This window comes from Homarus americanus, unplaced genomic scaffold (assembly GCF_018991925.1).
Source record: "Homarus americanus isolate GMGI-L3 unplaced genomic scaffold, GMGI_Hamer_2.0 scaffold46197, whole genome shotgun sequence".
Classification (NCBI taxonomy): Eukaryota; Metazoa; Arthropoda; class Malacostraca; order Decapoda; family Nephropidae; genus Homarus; species Homarus americanus.
In genome coordinates this window covers 1414335-1432750 of record NW_024723050.1, presented here as the reverse complement: position 1 = coordinate 1432750, position 18416 = coordinate 1414335, and the positions used below count along the sequence as shown (strand labels likewise).

The 18416-nt window shown below is 36.9% G+C and overlaps 1 protein-coding gene across 1 annotated transcript in view; it reads right to left on the bottom strand.

Moving 5' to 3' along the window:
* Window positions 1–4977: 4977 nt before the first annotated feature.
* The window catches only part of LOC121863240 (midasin-like), a 125984-nt gene continuing 112545 nt past the window's right edge, over window positions 4978–18416 (bottom strand). Inside the window, exons 32-33 of the mRNA XM_042361750.1 lie at window positions 6519–6729; window positions 4978–6303 (exon numbers count right to left, since the gene is read on the bottom strand). Coding sequence (XP_042217684.1) covers window positions 5369–6303; window positions 6519–6729 — 1146 coding nt within the window. The 3' untranslated portion in view covers window positions 4978–5368. The remainder of the gene's footprint in view (window positions 6304–6518; window positions 6730–18416) is intronic.

Below are 18416 nucleotides of genomic sequence, written 5' to 3'. Positions count from 1 at the left end.
TCGGTAGCCACTTCGTTCAGTTACGTATTGCTATCTCCAGCTGAAGACCATTATATTATCTCCAGCTGAGACCCAATATATTATCTCCAGCTGAAGACCCGTATATTATCTCCAGCTGAGGAACCAATATAATATCTCCAGCTGAAGACCAGTATATTATCTCCTTTGAGGAGCCAAGTTATATTATCTCAGCTGAGAGACCAGGTATATTATCACCAGCTGAAGACGGTATATTATATCCAGCTGAAGACCAGTATATTATCTCGGCGAAGAAGGCCATTATATTATATCAGCTGAAAATTCAGTATATTATCTCCTTCGAGAGACCAGTATATTATCTCCAGCTGAGAACTAGTGCCTTATCTCCAGCTGAAGACCACGATATATTATATCCAGCTGAGAGACCGGTATATTATCTCCAGCTGAGGGAGCCGGTATATTATATCCCGGCGAAGACCGGTATATTATATCCAGCTGAGACCGGTATATTATCTCCAGCTGAGAACCGGTATTATATCAGCTGAAGAGACCGGTATATTATCTCAGCTGAGGAACCAGTATATTATCTACCAGCTGAAGACCGGTATAATTATCTCAGCTGAAGACCGGTATATTATATCCAGCTGAAGACCGGTATATTATATCCAGCTGAAGACCGGTATATTATCTCCAGCTGAAGACCGGTATATTATATCCAGCTGAGACCGGTATATTATCTCAGCTTCGAAGACCGGTATATTATATCCAGCTGAAGACGGTATATTATCTCCAACTGAAGACCAGTATATTATCTCCAGCTGAGAGACCAGTATATTATCTCCAGCTGAGGATGATATATTATCTCCAGCTGAGAGTCTTAATTCTCCAGTACTGGCGCGACCCCTCCTGCTCAGCCATATCTTACACTGAGAGCACCCTTCCGTGAGCAGAAACGCGGGAATAGTGAATCGGCCCTATCAACTGCAAGTTCCTCCCACTAGCCTCGTGGGCTGGCAGATGCATCTCTAAGGGTGTAATTTGGGTCTGGATCGCCCTACCCAATATTTACCAAGATGGAAAACTGTTCCTGTTACTGACGCAACCTACATCGAAAGACAAGGGTGTGAGATTGTAAATGATGTTATTTGCGTCGAAAAGATCATGGGGGTTGAGATTTCCAACTATGGCCAGGAGTACCTGAGGGTTTATAGTGCTGATTTCTGCATATGCAGTTTTAAAGTTTACTGTAAATAATGGCAGGTTTTCCCTAAGGGAGATTTTTTCCAGCTTCGAGATGAAATAATACATTATTCTGGAAAATTCCAAGAAAATTCTGGGGATGGGAGATTTCTTCCGGGTTCAAGATATGATGTAATGCACAATTTCCAGAACTTCCGAGAAAATTTTCCCGGTACTACTCGGAAAATTCCGGGGACGAGGGATTTTTTTCCAACTTTGAGAGTCGTCGCATTACCCGGAAATCTCATTCCCAAAAGTGCTCTGCACCAATTGTTCCGGTTAATGGAGATATCACTGATTACACCATTTCCCCCATTAATGTCATTTCAGTCAATGTCGTTTCGTTATGTCGTTACAAATGAAAATGATAAATGTACGACAATTAAAAAAAATCGGCACGAAGGCGCTCATTGCCCGATTGTGATAACAGCTGGCTGTGTAAGCAACCAGTGTGGGCACCATATTTGTTTGTTATTGTTCAGTGGTTGGTTGATGCTCTTTCAACATTCACTTAAAACCCATTTATAAATTTATTTGAGTCCTAGAACAATGAGTGCTAAATGTGCATTATGCACCACTACTGGTTGTGGTCACAGAAAGAAGAGGAAAAGTGTTACACTGGAAGTTAAATTATATGTGGTAAAGAGATTTGAAGGACAGTGAGCTGTGGACCTAGCGAGAGCTGTCGGTTTGCAGCCTACAACTGTAGGTAAGAACAATTTGTGGAAATGCAGAAAATATCAAATCATGTACTAAAAGTGTCACACCATTATCTGCTGCAAAGTTGACTCATAACAGAAGTGAGATTATGGAATGAATGCTGAACATGTCAACAAAACTTTCCATGTTTGTTGCTCTCCATGCAGGTTAGAGCTCTAAGATTATTTGAAAACTAAAACAAGATGGTGACGGTGCTGTATGTGAAACATTTGTGGCAAGTCATGAGAAAATTTTGACCAGAAATATACCCAACGAACATAACCTTGTTTATATCATTGTCTCTATGGTAAAATTTTCTTACTAATTTATTGTTTTTGTATTACAAGTATTAATGATATTCTTTATTTCAGGGGTTTAGATGCATATTTATGCACTTTTTTTAAATTTTTACAATTTTATATTATATTTTTCAGTGTTATGTGGTTGTATTTGGGGGCCTGGAACGGATTAATCCTATAACGAACGAATGCTATAAAGAACAAGGTTCTAGAACCAATTAGATTCATTATAGCATACCCCACTGTATATCAATGTTCTGCTAAATACACTTTCCTCCACTTACGACGGGGTTCCATTCCGATGACCAGGCTGTAAGTCGAATCAACGAAAATAATACATAGTACAGGTAATAATTGTAAAACTTTTACCCTTTTAATGCACAAACTGAGCGGGATATGACATGGATGCTGTACACGCATGCCAACGTGCCAGCCAAAGTTGTCGTAAGGCATCGTTAGACATTACGACCAAACGTCTAGACTCGAAAATAATGTAAAATATTTTAATGTAATATAACAGCAATGACCCGTTGTAAGTCAAGGAGAAACCATATCTATGAACTTCCTCCCATCTGTTTCAGAGAAATCATAAATGACAACAATTCCATTTTCTTCATTTCATAATGAAGATTCTTCCTCTCTTATACTTTTGTTTTATGTGGCAATTCATATTGTATCTACAAATTCATCAGTACCAGAATGTGGCAACTGGTTCACATATATGATAATTAATAAGGTGGCAGAGGGTAAGTAATTTATGGTAAGGGATAGCAACATGGCCCCAAAAGTACTTCATCACCACCTAGATGATAATGAAATAGAAATTCTGAATATACCCCCCCCCCTCCCAAATTGAGTTAAAGTATTATCTGTACTCCCCAACCTTTCCTCTATCAGCAGAAACACTAACTGTCCTGCTAATGCAATATTTGTAAGGCTGAGAGCCTTATTAGTGAAGGTAGGTAAAAGCACATCTACAGTACGTGATCTGCACCTCGAGGAGAAGGGGACAAGTGCATGCGGCCCCCAATCGTACCCCCTCTCGCTCATAGCGACTCATTATTTTCTGGTTTATTAGCTAATGGGAATCTGTTTCTACAAAAATGTCATAGGAATGCTATGTAATAACACTTAGAAATTATTGATTTTTTTTCCAACTGGCAGAAAGGAGGGAGTGAGGGCCATTGAGAGAAAAATAAACAAAACAGAAGGGAGGGTGGGAGTGAGGGCTGGTGGGACATGGCATGTCATGTTCCAGCCTGTCCGAGTGATGAGGCTTATCACACTAAAGGGGGGAACAGAGGGAGGAGGAGAAGGCTGGGAGGTAATACAAGTCATTGTTTACTGTAATTTTTCTAATAATAATTAAGACTTAAGTGCCCACATTTTTTTCATTATACTTTTTGGCGCTTGGCCCCAGGTTGACAATCCTTTATCCGAAATCCTTGGGGCCAGAGGCATTTCGGATTTCGGAATTTTTCGGTTTTCAGAATGGTTAGTTTTTTTTTTTTTTTAAATGTGTATTAGCCCACCCGGGCATAGATCACTGACCCACATTGGGGCCTGGGGGAGGGGGAGCGAAAATATAATAAAAATTATAATAATAATAATCCATAGGAATTGGTCGTGTTTCTCACTTTTGATCTTTTTTTCATTGTTGTATTTCTTTATTATTATTATTATTATATTATTATTACGGTATTATTGTTATTATTATTAATTTTATTAATATATTTTATTATTATTTTATTTTGGTGTATTTTTATTAAAAATTTTATTTACTGTACTATGAATAATTATTATTATTATTATTATTATAATTATTATTACTATTACATTTTCGCCCCCCGGGCCCCGATGTGGATCAGTGATCTATGCCTGGGTGTGCTAATCCCATTAAAAAAAAAAAAAACGGTTTTCAGAGGTTTTCGGAATTTCGGATAAAGGGTTGTCAACCTGTAATACAGTACCCAGTATTGTTTGCTTTTATGGTGTGATCTTAATACATTATTGCTTCCTTGTAATGAAAATTATACCACAACAATGCATATTAATGAAATTGCAAACACTACCCATCAAAAACAATGCAATGTTATTAGAAACAATCTTTTTAATTAAAGACTTAAGTATCTGCAAAACCAGCTTTAAGTGGTCTACACACTGCCACTTGAATGAACTCAATATCTTCATTGGTTCAAAGGTTATGCCATTTTGAATTATTCCAAACTTTAAGAGTGTTTTTCTTGATAGTAATACTTGGCGCTTGGTACCTTATCACACTCGGGGCCTCAAATATAATCCTAAACTTGATTAATGTTCATTTAACTTTTTGTTTCCTACTAAAGCTGTAGAGGTGCCTGAAATCTCCTGCCAACTTAAGTCAAACTGTATAAAAAAATTTCTAAACTTTGAATGGTTCATAACTATCAGTTGATCTGTTGGCAAGAGCCTCATTTTCAATCGATTTTTCCCAATTTATAATAATCTCTTGTCTCTAACCTTTGGGATATTCTAAATACAATTTTGTAAAGATTCAAACCATCTCTTATGCAGTTTACCTCTTCCCCTTCTAACTTAAAAAGTAAACCGTCTAAATTATTTTCATCGTCCTTGGTTTATGATGAAATAAAAAATTTTGGACTTAAAAGATACGTGTCCCTGCAATATGAAAGAACATGAAATAAAATTGTGACGATCTAGAAAAATGTTAAATATACAAGATGAATTATTGAGATACATACATGTGGAAGATTAAAGCTACTGTCTTATATAAATTTATTATAGCTATTGTGAATTATAATTGTAAGAATATGTCAATCCTAAGTGATAATTTTTCTAAACATAATTTCTTCTGAATTTTAAAACATTTCCTCTTCATTTAATCAAAATAAAAAATATTTACAAACTTTTCAGTCACTAGAAACTTTGAAATTTAAGTGTTACAGAGCATCTGCAATTAAATCATTGAAAAAATGGAGTATAAAAGTGGCCACAGAACAAAACTGTAAAAACTAAAAAAAACTATAGTACTGTACATCTCTCTTTAAGCATACAGTCATTAAACTTTTAACGCGGGGTAATATGCACCCAATACATATAATTTTTCATATGTATTGAACTTGCAATGTGTACAGTATCACTACTTTAGATATTTAGTGAGCTGCATCAGCAGTCACCAGTTCAAACCATTGCCTGAGAGCAGTTGCTAGGGCAGAAGGAAGTGTAGCTAGGTCCCTTACTACCAAAAAGAATGGGAAAGGAAATGATTCGACCAGTGGTTTCATGCGGCCTTTTTCATACACTAATACATCATAAAATGAATATTTATTATCCATTGAATCTAAAACTAGAAAAACAATAAATATTCTGGAAGCCCGGGCTGTTCTAACTGCTGCTTTCACAATTTCTGATCTTGTTTGTGTCTGACCATCACTGAGGATGAGCAGCAGCTGAGCAGTGTCAGGATTACCATGACTACTGGTCACTCGGGACCCATTCATCAGAGCTACACTGTCCTCTAACATACGACCAAAGTTGGTAACCTTCTGATCAAATTTAAGACTAGCAAGAACTTTACTGCCTGCTGCTTCACTAAATGGCTGATCAAAGGGGTGAATAATTCTAGTTGATGCCCCAAAACTAATGACGCCCAATTGTCCAACCTCCAACAGTGTGAGAGCACGCGTCACAAGGGCCACACTTTCTATGGCAAGGCTACCTGCACGTGCTTCAGCCATAGATTCAGAATCATCAACTGCTACCAAGATTTGATATGTTCGCTTACTAGGTTGTGTCCTACGTAGCCAGATTTTGTCTTTGCGGAACTGTGAGGCTATGTAAGGTATCACTTTTCTCATGTTCAGTCTTTTCCCTGTTCTATAATCACCACGTAGTCTGGCTGCTTGAGTGGGCTCCAGGATAAGCCGTAATTGCTCACACAACTGTAATGATATAGGTGCCACTCGTGCTTCTTGCTGTGCCCAAGATGTGCCATCATCCTCACTCTGAGTACTTATTACTTCAATCTGCCGTCTAGTTTCCTCAACATTTTCATCAAATTTGGCAAAAAGTTTTTCCTCCTGTTCATCTATTAAAGAAATATAAAAACAAATATTAGTACAGGGCTCTCAATTATACATGCATACAATGTGTTACAAAATGCATTGAACCAGTGAATGCAAGTACTGTACTGTGCTACTTTTCATTTACTCTAGTATTTCCGTTAATAACTACAAGAAACAAAGTGAACGGTTCTCAAGCTTACATTTTCACAATGATTTTTAACTGCTTTATAATACTCACCTTCATCTGCCATAAGAGTGTGGAAGTAAGTCTCTGGTGGTCGCTGAATGAGGGACTCGAGTACAGTATCTCCCTCAGTCACAATTTGAGTCTCACTTTCTTCCTGGGGATCACGCTTACCCTGACCTCTTTCTCTGTTCTCTCTCTTTTCTCCCTCTTGAGCTGTCGCTTCCTTTTCCTCTCCAGCCTCTCCCAGATCATCTTCATCAACCTGTATTTAAAATTTTTGCTTTTAACATTTATTAATTTGTAAGCAACAAGGGTAAATTGGGGTCCTATTGTGGAAGGGAAATACAGTACCGTAAAAAGCAAAAAATTGTTTTGAAAGCATGTCACAGTTTTAAAAATGTAAAGAACTATCTAATATGATACACAAAACAGCATATTTTCACCCTTTTCCACAGTTTCACACTTTTTGTCATACAAAATTAGCCTGATACACTACACTGCAAATCACTATCAGAAAAACTCTGAATGCAAGAAAGACAATTACCGTACACACACACCAAAAAAGGCAGTATCACAACTTTAATGTGTGTAATGCAAACTGAGTGGGAAAGCAGCTGAAACTGGCTGTAACACAATGCTCACAATGACCCAGATCCATGCAACATTATATTATTTTTTCTTGTAATTTTTTTAACTACAGCTACTCCCCGACTTACGGCGGGGTTAGGGATCCAAATCCAGGTCGTAGGTCGGAAATGCAAAAAAATAATAACACAAAATCTAAAATGAAATACAGTACAGTAAAAGTAATCAATAACAAAGAATGGATACAGTGTTACTGTGCACTTACCTTTAATGTACTCAGCTGAATGCACACGGGGCCCCCATAATTTTATATTTACAGGTATACAGTACATGGAGACTATATTAATTGGAGGAAGCAGAGGAGGAGACAGGGCTGGGTGTGTCATCAATGTCGCTTTCTTCAGACAGGTTTATGAACAGGGAAAACTTGCTGGTTGAAGGTATTGGATCATCTTTAGGGAGAGAAGAGGCAGCACTGGTGGGGCGTAAGGAGACAACAATGGGGGACTTCTTAAAATAGATGTCCAATTTAGACTGCACAGTTTGCTTTTTCTTTTCATTATAAACCTCCCTGTAGCAAGCAAGTGCATCTTGGACCATTCTGTCAACTTTGGCAAAACGCTCAACATTTTGATCCATTCCGTCAAACATTTGCATCCCCTTATTAATTGTAGCAAATGCCTCTGCCATTTGCTTCACTGAAAAATTTTAGGGGGGTGCAGGTTCTTCTTCTACATTTAGACTCTTCTTCCTCTGCATTTTTCTGTGCTTCCAGTTCAATAAGATCTTCGTTACTTAGCTCTTCTGCTACACTTTCAACCAACTGTTCAACATTTTCACTATCAATTTCTAACTCAAGCTGTTTACCCAACTCCACTATCTTGTTACTAATCTCAGAAATTACTTCATCTTCATTAAATCCCCTGAAACTGTTCGCATATCTTTTCAGGACTTTCTTCCATATTCCATTCATGCACTGACCTGTAACTTCATCCCATGCTGCAGTTATGTTCTTTATACATTTCAAAATGTTGTAGTCCTTCCAAAACTCTCTGAGCATTTTCTCACCTTCAGTAGCAACAGCCTGAGCGAAGGTTGCACATAAATAATTAGCTTTAAAAGCTGCAATAGCATCTTGATCTACGAGTTGGATGACAGAGGTAGTGTTAGGTGGAATGTAGACTACCTTAACATCAGGGTGCATGTCGTCCAGGTGTGGTGGATGTCCCGGAGCATTATTCAAAATTAACAAAATCTTGAATGCAATCCCTTGTTGCAGACAATACTCCTTGGCTCGAGGAATGAAACAAGTCATGAACCAATCCTCAAACAGTACTAGGGTCATCCAGGCTTTCTTGTTACTTCGATAAAACACTGGCAGTGTGTGCTTTCTGACATGTTTATAAGCCCTTGGGTTCTCTGAATGATAGATCATTGAGGGCTTTATCTTGAAACCAGCTACATTCCCCCCAACAGAAGTGTAATTCGGTCCTTGAATCCTGGCATTGTTTTAGCCTCTTTGTGGATGTATGTCCGTTCAGGCATGCGATTCCATAATAATCCAGTTTCATCCACATTGAATATTTTTGATCAGGCAAATAATTTCCCTCCACGATGACACAATCTAGCTCCTCCTTTAAAGCCTCGGCAGCACCAACATCAGCACTAGCTGCCTCTCCACTCACCTTTACAGAATGTAAACTGCAGCAGTTCTTAAATCTGTTAAACCACCCATGACTTGCTGTGAAGGTTTGCTGGCACTCATCTCCTGCCTGCTCCTTCAGGCTTTCGAAAAGGCTTCTTGTCTTAGCCTGTAGGGTCAGAAGGCTTAAGGGTACATGCTTTTGTATCTGGTCTTCCATCCATATCACAAGTAATTTTTCCATCTCATGAATGGGATCTTGTCTTTTCTTCGTTATTATAGTTCCCTTTATAGGTGCTGATCCTTTCACTACCTCACGAATACTTTCCTTGTCCTTCAAAATAGTAGATATGGTCGAGTGCGAGAAGCCTAGGTCGCGTGAAATGGTTGCAACAGTTTTTCCATTTTCATGCTGCATTATTATCTTCATTTTCGTCTCAAAAGTAATTGACTGTCTCCTTTCCTTCTGAGCACCACCAGCACTCTCACTTCTACGTTTTCCAGTCATTCTAAAGTGAATTAGATACGAAAATAATGACAGTACAAAGCGCGATCAGTTGCGGATACTACAGCCAAACACCAACTAAGCGCTCTATTGCGTGGGTGCTGTAGCCACGCGATGCTCTGGTACGGGACGGAAACGTTTCAGTCTAAAAAAGACGCGTGTCATTTGAAAAAAAAATTTGTACCGACTGCGGCGGTCGTATGTGCGGGTGGTTGTACTGACTGAGGCAGGTTGTAAGTGCGGGTGGTCGTAAGTCGAATAGGTCGTAAGTAGGGGAGTAGCTGTATTAGTTTTCATACACTTTCTAAATTATTAACTAAGATCCCATACAGGTTGGCACAGCATTAAGCCATTTTACCAAGTGGTGTATGCTAAACTATTTTCATTAATAGTGCAAGAGGGTAACCCATAAATTCTTTAAAACTTCTATATTATATTACACAATATTTTTCATATTCCACAGGTAATTTGGTTAACAAATTAATTTTATACTTTACGTCTACATTATTATTTATTTTCATACCTGTACAGTACATTATTTCATATCTTTTATTCACTGTAACTGACTTTCAAATGCCAATACAAAAGCTTGGGCTGTACTAAGCTAAGATAAGAGGTAAATGGAAAAAGGTTTATTTTTTCACGTTTCACAGGTATAGCTACTTCAGATGTCATAATGTACCTACAGGTAGTTCTGCTATAACGCGATAATTGTGTTCTTGTAAAATATCGTGTTATAGAAAATCGCGTAATAGAAATAACAGGGCTTATGGAGAAAATAGGGTTAGGTGCAGATTACTCGAAATCGAAAAAATTTAGTAGTTAGCCTAACACAAAGGATAGCACAGTCTAAATAAATGTTACATTCATATCTAATAATGAAATCATACAGTAAATGTAACACTTTACTTGATGGGGGAGAAGGGTGATTTTGAGGTTGATAAAATCGAGCTTCTCTTCAAGTGTTATATCCTTTCTTTTACGATCATCACCGGGAATTCTATCACCAGAACGCTTCTTGTTGATATTCTTCTTTACTATATTCACATTATTTAATTTTTTTTTTTCTAATTTATTGTTTTTTATTACAAATATTAATGATATTCTTTATTTCAGGGGTTTAGATGCATATTTATGCACTTTTTTACAATTTTTACAATTTTATATTATATTTTTCAGTGTTAAGTGGTTGTATTTGGGGGCCTGGAACGGATTAATCCTATAACGAATGAATGCTATAACGAACAAGGTTCTAGAACCAATGAGATTCGTTATAGCATACCCCACTGTACCACAAAATTGGAGAAATAGTAAGCAAAAATCGCGTTATAGCAAACAAGCGTTCGCGTTATACAAATATCGTTCCTAATTCATAAATCGCGTTAGAGCAAATTCGCGTTATCAAAACACGCGTTATAGCAGAACTCACTGTATGTAAAATGAAGTAAAACCTTAATTTACACCCAGACTTCAAGCAGGCAGTATTCGTCTTGTAGCACAAGGGCCACCCACACATAACTGCCCATGCCCATAACACACTCATTCTCATAGGAAGGCACAGATATTTGGTCTGAGTTTATAACCTGTCAAACAAAATTGCTACACAATTCATTTCACCAACTGCTCCCTCTTGGCAGAGAAACACTCCAATGTGCCCAGTGCCATAGCACTAGTATTTCAGCCCCTTATTTTATATTACCATTAACAATACAGAAAGGCCAATAGAGTTTAAAAAAGGCATAGTAACTGGATAGTGAAATATCTGTGAATTACAGGTGAGCTCTTAGAAACCGGGACTTCAGTTTGGTCTGAGAGTGGGTTAGGTGAGGAACTTTACTAAAGTTATGGGTTGTGTGTGTGTGTGATGTCAAGAGGCTGGGCAATAGCTGTTCATACTTACTTAAGTGTTGATACCTGTACCTTATCAAGAATATATGTATGTGTGTGTGTGTGTGTGTGTGTGTGTGTGTGTGTGTGTGTGTGTGTGTGTATGTATGTATGTATGTATGTATGTATGTATGTGTGTGTTGGCTTCCATGCTTAATAGCCAGAACAGGAATAGTATGAGATATAATGAACTATTACACATCTTTCAATTTCCCTACCTTGTATAATAATCACTAACCTGAGTTCCCCTAGTCCCCAATGGATGAAATAATATACAGTACATAATGTAGTTCACTTTAACGATTCATCACAATAACAACAGTAATGAAATGCGACACTTCAACACAATAACGATCAGTAGCGCAAGTTGATAGTCACTCTGGGCGGCCATCTTGATGACGTCAGTGAGCGGGGTGGTTTATTTTGATCAGAGCGTGTGAACAGGAGGTGTGATGTAACCTACTCACTTATCTGTGACCGTGTTGCGTAACCTCTCTACCTGTTGTGTGGTGAAGCATTGACTATGAGTAGCATAGGAGGAGCCAACAAACTCTCATCACAAATATATTCACCACATCAACGATTTTCATTTTACCAACTGTTTTTGTGGTGCCTATTAGTCATTAAAGTGAAGTATGGACTGTGCAGTAATATCCCATTGAAAGCTGATTCAGTATTAATTCTTGACTTTTTTTATTTTAATTCCATAAAGAATTTTTTTTTTAATTCTAATGAACTGGATGCACCTGCTATATTTGTTTATGTTTACCGAGCAGGCTCAACGCGTATGGCAGCCCACTCACCACCATATGCATTTAGTCAAGTTATTATCATGGAGAAAGCAAGAAGCATCTTTAGCCAAATCAATGAAGAAGGAGGTGAGGGATCTTGGAGACATTTACCGACACACACACCTACCTCTCCTGTTATCGCTCAAGAGGATGAGTGCTTATTACAACACTGGTGTCTTGAGCATTTAATAAGTGCTATGTATAATGTATATGCATATACCCTGGCTTATTCTTTAATCAACTGACTATGTGTAGCAGAAGCCAAATTAACTGGATATGTATCACTCAAAAGTATGAAATAGCACTTTTAGGAATGCATCTCTTTATCATGTACAGTATGTTACAATGATCCCATTAAAAGCTCTTTTCTTTTCCAGGAACAAATCCTGACCTGTCAACGTGGTATTACTGTACAGTAATTCAGTAAACCTTCGATAACTTGGCACATATGGGGCTATGGCCTCGCAGAGTTATCCCAAATTCCGACTTATCGAGACACCCCCCTACAAAAATACAACAATAAAATAAAAGATTGTTGACCCTTATATGTGTACAGGTGCTCCTCTACTTAAGAACGTTCAACTTACAAACTTTCAGAGATACAAACATCATCACTGAGGGGGGTTACCTGCCAGAACAGGTGTTTAATGTGGATGAGACTGGATTATTTTGAAGAAATTTACTGTAAAAAAAAAATATATATATATATATATATATATATATATATATATATATATATATATATATATATATATATATATATATATATATATATATATATATATATATATATATATATATATATATATATATATATATATATATATATATATACACACACTACACAGTCGGCCCTTAACATACGCGGGTTTAGCATACACGGATTGCCCCGCTGGAGGAATATTCTGTACATTGAAGTAATTGAAATACATTCAAATTACGCGCCATTCAACTCACGCACGGCACCGAACACGGGACACCACCCGCTCCCTCAACCTCACACACACACAAGCACAGCTCTCCGTCACTCAGTCAGTCTCGCTGTTGTAACGACCACGGTCATACACGTCAGTTAGTGCCAAAATCAATGATTCATATTACACAAAACATGTAACTCTGCTTTTATTTTGAGTCCTCCATCTGAGGAGTCCGTTTTCTCATCACTTCAAGACGCCTCACTCCTCCGTTATCCCATTTTCTCTGAAACCAACCTCTCTATAAAATTAATTTGAACGTGAGAGAGAACACCCTTGTTTTGAATCAACTTAGATATGTTTGATTACAGTTAAAGCAGACAAGATCCTTTGTGAGTGATGTTGAATGCTTTACCTGTCTTTATTGTTAGTAACATTGGGCAGGTAAGTTAGTGTTGAGTCTGCCAGGACAAACGATACCCATCGGTTTCGCTCCCTAAGACTGACCAAGAGTTTCCAATTGCTACTGAAGTCAGATTATTCTGTTGCCCAGACATCAGAGAATCTGATGTTTATAGTTTAGTTAGTGTCAGTTGTCTATTTAAGAAAGTCATTAATTTCCTGAATTATTCTGTCAACCGGTATAATCTCCAAGATCTAACGTCTCCCCGTGAATAGCTCCTTGTTCGCTGCAGGCCTGAGCTCGCAGAATTAATGTTATCAACGTGTATATTCCACCTTTTCCTGGCAAGCTCAACATCTGATTAGATTATATGAATAGACATAGGAAATTACCCTGATCAGGAACACCGAAGTTTATAATTAAGTATACGGTGATCCAAAATGGTAGAGAAGGTATGTTGTTGGTAAGATCGACCTTTCTGGTATGAATACAGAGGCCCAAGCTGCCCCACGGGTGCACGTATATACCTCTACACGAGGGAGAATCACGCATTCGTGACTCTTCCTCAACGTATCTCCAGGTATGTTCACGTGTGTTCCCCGCCGCCTATGAATTCAGTTTAACTTAGTAAATTTTGTGAATATCAGTGTTCATGTTTTAACATAGTAACTTCTGTGCCAATTAAGTCGAGTAACGTAGAGATTTAGATTTCGGCTGGACCGTTGCCAGACGTATGTTTTGTATAGTTGAAGTTAATTATTGATGCATTCGTGACTCTTCCTCAACGTATCTCCAGGCCAGTGTGTTGAGCTGAATACTCATCGGCTACGGTGGGTCGGTAGCTGGGTTGGACGATGCCGTAAATTCAACAGGATTAAACTAGGAAGTCCTTTTCCTGCAACTTAGGCGCCAGCTTCCTTGGCGTGTGTCAGTCTACAACCGACCCCCTAACAGCGATCTTCATTTGTTATGGAGACACCTGGGATATATACCCAGAGGCACTCCTCACAGTTACACGGGCCTAAGTATTATTGTATCTTGATTGGGGGATTAACTAACAGAAACATGGAAATCCCAGGTTAAGTAGTGAACCCATAAATGTTGATATTACCAGGAAATATGTTATGTGAGTTGAGTACATGAACTGAAGGAAAAGTATCATGTTCATGCCAATAGAACGTGAGGTTATAAGTTGATTTGGGATAGTGTCAAGTGTGTCATATTATCCACTTGCAGTGACAATGGAATAATATGTTGATTGTTAAATGTTGTAACCAAGTATTGAAGATGTAGTTTGTTACTAATAAAAGTAAGACCTGCGGGTCCAGTGTTATTGACAGTGTGTAGTAATTTCTAAATCTTACTTGTCAAAGAAATAATACAACAGTTGTCTAATGAAGTAATGAGTAATAGTTGTTGAATGGTGTAAGTACTTGGAGTTGTTTAATGGTATAATAAGTATTTGGAGGTGGTTAATGAGGTAATAAGTTCTTGAAGTGTTTGATGACTTAATAAGTTAATTGCAGTTCTGTTTTGTCTGCATGAATCTAGGATGCATCTTATCCACTCACTGTGTTAATAAATATTGAATTAGTAATCTACGAGTATCACCACTCTACTCTTTCTAAACATTGGTTCCCCGAAAATAATACTTACTCACGTGCCTATACATCTACCACACTACCCAAAAACTTGCCATGAGTTATGTTATATAATGAAAAGTCTGGGTGGTGGCAGCTACCCTTTGTAAGTATAAAAAGTGTTGTACTAAGAATAACATGGTTCCCAGACTAACCCATGTATAAGAAGAGACGTAAAACAATATACTTCAGAAAGGTAAGAACATTGAAACTGAGAATATAATATATATGAAAGAAATGAAGACTTGGAAAGTACAGGAAGAGAAAGATAAGACATGTATGTACATTGTGGAACTAAAACCACAGCATAGAAATTAGTAAATAAACACACCACGAAAGTCTAATATAAAACACATACATAACTAAGACAAGAATTACTTATGTAAAAATACTAAATAAGAATATAAAGTATATTTATAAATAAAGAATTGAAGAAGGATAATTATATAAACAGGATACTCATTGAAAAGAATGCTACAAAGAACATATACGTATCTGAATAAATAAGAATAGTAACAGAAAAGAATATCTGGATGGTAAATCATAAAATGAGAAGAACTCGGCCCGTTACACTGTAACCACGCTTGTGTTGACATCATATTGTAGTTGCAAAAATATTACATTTCCGAGAATGTATTATATCAAGCACAGTATGAATAGAATATCATTGTAATATAACAGTATTTTAACCGAAAACTATTAAAAAAAACGAGTAACATATCTTGAACATCGGAAGGTTAGGTAAAGTCTTTTGTTTTCATGTAGTTTATCCTAATTTACATTGAAATACATTACGTTTCAGCAAAACTTCTATTTATTTCTGAGAATATGGAAATGTATTGTTTTGCTGAAATGACGTACGTATTACAGTGGAAAGTGACGAAAGCAATGACTTTCGCTTTCTTTCGTTCAAAAGATGTTACCGAAATTGCTTATCGAATGGTTTTCAGTTAAAAAACTGTTGTATTACAATAATATTCTCTCCTAATTCACTTGTGATGCAACAGTTTTTTTAACTGAAAACCATTCGAAAAGCGATTACGATAACATCTTTTGAACGAAAGAAAGCGAAAGTCATTGTGTATGTCATGATTTTATCCCACTTTCCACTATAATACGTACAGTGGGGTATGCTATAACGAACGTAATTGGTTCCAGAACCTCGTTCGTTATAGCATTCGTTCGTTACAGGATTAATCCGTTCCAGGCCCCCAAATACAACCACTTAACACTGAAAAAATTATGTGGAAAATGTAAAAAAATACGGTACTTTATCTTACCTTAGTGTTATTCAGCATGCAGGTACCCCTAAACACTGGCACATCACTATCACTTCCACTGGGAGTCTTGGCTTTAAGGTCCTCAAACAATTGTTTAGCCTTCTCACAAATTATAGCTTCACTAATGTTACCACCTGCCATTTCTTTCTCCTTTATGAGTAAATTTTCTATCTCTTCAATCACATTACACCTTGCTTTGCTAAGTCTAAAGATTCCCTTAGCCACTTGCACAGTTTTTAACTCCTCTTTATTCTTCAAAATCGTACATATAGTCGATTTAGCCATCCCATACATCACTAAGTTTCGCAATGCTTCTTCCATTCTCACATTTCTTTATAATTTCTTAATTAGTTTCAAGGGTTATTAGCTTTCTCACTCGCTTTGGACAATTCATTGTTACAATTGTATACATGTATAACAAAATAGTTATAAAAATAACGTGAATTTCCACATAAAAAGACGAAATTTCAACAATAACAGTGGTGCACCGGCTACACAATGAGACAAAGATGGCGCCTGACGCTCTTGTTGTGGGTCGCGGTACAACAATATTCATGCGCCAGGCGAAATAGTCCGGTATTCATCCGCGTTCGTTGTAGGAGTTGCGTTCGTTATAGCATTCTCAATTTTATAGGTAAAACCGTTCGTTATAGGAATATTCGTAGGAGGATCCGTTCGTTATAGCATACCCCACTACGTCATTTCAGCAAAAATATTACATTTCCGTGAATGTAGTACAGTATATGAAGCACAGTATGAATAGAATATCATTGTAATATAACAGTATTTTAACCGAAAACTATTAAAAAAACGAGTAACATCTGTTGAACATCGGAAGGTTAGGTAAAGTCTTTTGTTTTCGTCATGTATTTTATCCTATTTTACATTGAAATACATCACATTTCAGCAAAACTACTATTTATTTCTGAGAATATATTCACTCAGGCGCAGTTTAGGTAAAATATACATGTGATGTAACATTTTTTTAACTGAAAACGATTGGAAAAACAAGTACCCTCTAGCCCTGTTCAAGGAGAAGACTGGGAGGAGCTGTTTGGTGCTTAAGACGATGACAAGGAAAATGATTTTGATGGATTTTAATGAAAATATTCAGAAATATGGTATCGTATTATTTATTCAAGTGAATTAGGATAGAATATTATTGTAATACAACAGTAGTGACGATGTGGAGGAGGCGGAGGGATAGAGCTGGGAGGAGTGGTGACTGGCGGGAGTAGGGGCGAGTGGAGATGACAGCCAGTACATTACGGCTGTACAATATTAATTGTTTTTATAGCTCTTTTTGCATTTTAATATTAAATACTGTACATTACGTTTCAACAAAATTACTATTTATTTCTGAGAATATGGAAATGTAATATTTTTGCTGAAATGACGTACGTATTACAGTGGAAAGTGGGATAAAATTGTGACGAAAGCAATGACTTTCGCTTTCTTTCGTTCAAAAGATGTTACTGTAATCGCTTTTCGAATGGTTTTCAGTTGTGGGATTATGAGGCTAATGATAAGATAGAATATTATTGTAATACAGTACGGTACAAAATTTTTTTAAGTGAAAACCATTCGAAAAGCGATTACAGTAAAATCTTTTGAACAACGAAAGAAAGCGAGTCATTGTTTTCGTCATGATTTTATCCCACTTTCCACTGTAATATGTACGTCATTTCAGCCAAAATATTACATTTCCATATTCATTTCTGAGAATATATTCATTCAGGCGCAGTTTAGGTAAAATATACGTGTGATGTAATAGTTTTTCAACTGAAAACGATTCGAAAAACACGTACCCTATAGCCCTGTTCAAGGAGAGGACTGGGAGAAGCTGTTTGGTGCTGCAGACGATGACAAGGAAAATGATTTTGATGGATTTTAATGAAAATATTCAGAAATATGGTATCGTAGTATTTATTCAAGTCAATTAGGATAGAATATTATCGTAATACAACAGTTTTTAAACTGAAAACCATTCGAAAATCGATTACGGTAACATCTTTTGAATGAAAGAAAGCGAAAGTCATTGTTTTCGTCATGATTTTATCCCACTTTCCACTGTAATACGTACGTCATTTCAGCAAAAATATTACATTTCCGTGAATGCATTATACCAAGCACAGTATGAATAGAATACCATTGTAATATAACAATATTTTAACCAAAAACTATTAAAAAACGAGTAACTTCTCTTGAACATCGGAAGCTTAGGTAAAATCTTTTGTTTTCGTCATGTATTTTACCCTATTTTACATTAAAATGTATCACGTTTCAGCAAAACTACTATTTA